We start from the raw sequence: 2,629 nt of genomic DNA on the forward strand, positions 1-2,629 counted from the left end.
AAAAAAAATCATTCACTTCATAACAAACTATGACATCATCATTGGCTTTCATGTGAAGAATGCATTGATCTTTTACTGAGGTCACTATCTTTTACTTAGGTCAGTATCTTCGATCCATTGCACATTTGGTACACAGACACAGAACGTTACACACAATTGTGAGAACTTGCAGCTCAAGTTCAGCACTCCAGAACATAGAACTAGAATTCTATTCATTGCTCCAGACTGCTAAACTCTCAGCACAATTGCATTGTTTTCATTCAAATAGAAATTCGAACAAAACCAGGATTGACTTCTTAAGGGTTGACATTTTAATTCTTAAGCAACTCTATTGAACTGGTTTATTCGGTCGGAGGACCTAACTCAGAACGCTAAAATGGATTCTAGAAGGGAACTTTCAAAGACGGACAAAATGTTTACTGCTGAAAATATGCATGAGATTGTAACGCTATTTCGTGAGGCGGATGCTGATGGAGGTGGTGGGTTGGACATTGATGAATTCTGTGAGGGACTTAAGCAGTTATTCCCAAACATGCATGAAGAAGACCTCATTGCCCTCCACATGAAGATTGACACAAATGGAGATGGAGGTGTGGACCTTGGGGAGTTAACAGACTACCTGGTGAACAAAAACAAGGCATCACAAAATATGGCTTTTAAAAATCAAATCTTTCCCAAACCTATCAAAATGATATCGGTGGATCACCATAAAGCGATTGTTCGTCTGATTCACCGTCCCTTCGAGAATGACAGGGAACCTGATCATGGTTCAGAGGTTTTATTAGGACAAACCAGCACTTACCAAAAAGGTCAATACCTCTCCGTCAGCTCAAATGGTATCCTCAACTTCTGGCCTGATAGCTTTGACACCCCATACCCAGTTCAGTTATTCAAAAAGGAAAACACACTTCCTTTTTCACACAACAAGAAAATGCACATTACTGACATGGTCTACATCAGTGAACTCAAACAACTGGCTATCTCCACTTCTGACAGGGAATTAATATTCTATCGCTGCAATGAATTCCCTAAGTTGTTTTCAACCAGCCACTCTTTAATAGTAGAGGACAACATAGTGAATACCATGAACTACTGGTCCAAAGGCACTAAAGCAGTGTTTTCCTTTGGCGATGTAAAAGGTTTTTTAACTGTGTTTATCTCCAACAACATATATGAAAATGGACTCTTCTTCAACGGTGCATATGAGAAAATCTCTCTGCGTGATTATCCAACTGTTTATGTTTCAACCCTGTTGAAAAACCCCTCTAAAAACTTTCTATGTGTGAAGGCCAACATCTTTAATGATATTTGCAGTCAGATCCGATACTTTCCATCACTTAGCTCGTTTGCTATCTGCGGTAGTTCATCCAAGACAATGGTCCTTGCTTCTCTACCCAAGACATCCACAACCAAAATGTCTACAACAGTCTTTAAGAGCAGAGGACATATGGACTTTTTCACCTGTGTAGAATACTCTTCTTCCTCTGGGTATCTGCTGACCGGTGGGACAGACGCCCTACTGAGGACGTGGTTTCCCCACAAAACAGGGTCATGCATCCAGGAATTAAAGGGACATGCCAAACCCATCACCCATATAATGTTAAATCCCAAGGAAAAAGTTTTTGTTAGTTTATCGCTCGACCACCATATACGTGTTTGGTCCGAGGATGCAATGATCTGTTTGCAAAGCTTCAAGATAAAAGAAATGATGCAGAGTCCTATCTCCAGTGTGTGTTACAACACACACAACAATGAGTTAGTCCTAGCTAACACAGATATTGGCAAATATCTTGGAAGAGGAACTGATGTGTTTAAGAATGCATTAACATCGCACGACAAGCCCCTGTGCTGTGCTCTCTATCACAACATTTTCAAACAGGTTGTCTCTGTTTGCCAAAATGGCGTGGTGACAGTGTGGGATATCTTAACAGGAACGGCTGCCATGCAGTTCAAGGTGACTCCAGATCAGTACGAGGGGCATGTTGCTATTTCATTTGATGGACTAAAGCGCAGACTGATCACAATTTCCCAGGATGGAAAAGTTAAAATTTGGAACTTCAACAACGGAACAGAGCTTGCCATTCTTCCTGTTACCGTACAAAGGGAGGTGACAGGTATCGTCTGTGTAAACAATAGGGTGTTTGTGTCGGGAAAGAACTCCAAGATCATTTATGACCTGGACATACACGGATATGACAACAGATTTTTGAAGCATGATTATTTAGATGACATTTGCTCAATGGATGTCCATGAAAACACACTGGTTACTGCCTCCAGCAATGGAAATATTGTCATCTGGGAGGCCGACAGTGGCGAAGTTCTCTACTGGCTCAATGGCAGCAGCAGCCCTCGAACAAACATGGCAGACAAAACCACTCAGGGCCAGACAGGGAGTCTGCTTGGTTACAAGAATCCAAAGCATGTCAGAGGCACCGGGAAAAGACCTCTACATAGTAAATCCCTGAATGGGAACAACACTGATGTGATTAACACACCTCTTATCATGTGTCTGAAGACCAGGGAGGTTAAAGTTGACACAGCAACACTGCTGACGTCTGCAGATGGCAACATATATGCCTGGTCTGTTATTAGCAAGGGAGGATTGATTGGAAAGTTCAGGGCAGTGAAG

At 41.8% G+C, this 2,629-nt stretch overlaps 1 protein-coding gene across 1 annotated transcript; it reads left to right on the plus strand.

Annotated features, from left to right (window-relative positions):
- Nucleotides 1-90: 90 nt before the first annotated feature.
- On the plus strand, nt 91-2,623 carry LOC117941137 (WD repeat-containing protein on Y chromosome-like; the record flags this gene model as incomplete). Its single annotated transcript, XM_034866225.1, has 1 exon — nt 91-2,623. A coding segment is annotated over exon 1 (2,247 nt), but the record flags the coding sequence as incomplete, so codon positions are not given.
- Between the last annotated feature and the right edge of the window lie 6 nt (nt 2,624-2,629).

The sequence above is a fragment of the Etheostoma cragini genome, unplaced genomic scaffold (assembly GCF_013103735.1).
Source record: "Etheostoma cragini isolate CJK2018 unplaced genomic scaffold, CSU_Ecrag_1.0 ScbMSFa_4437, whole genome shotgun sequence".
In the NCBI taxonomy this organism is placed as follows: Eukaryota; Metazoa; Chordata; class Actinopteri; order Perciformes; family Percidae; genus Etheostoma; species Etheostoma cragini.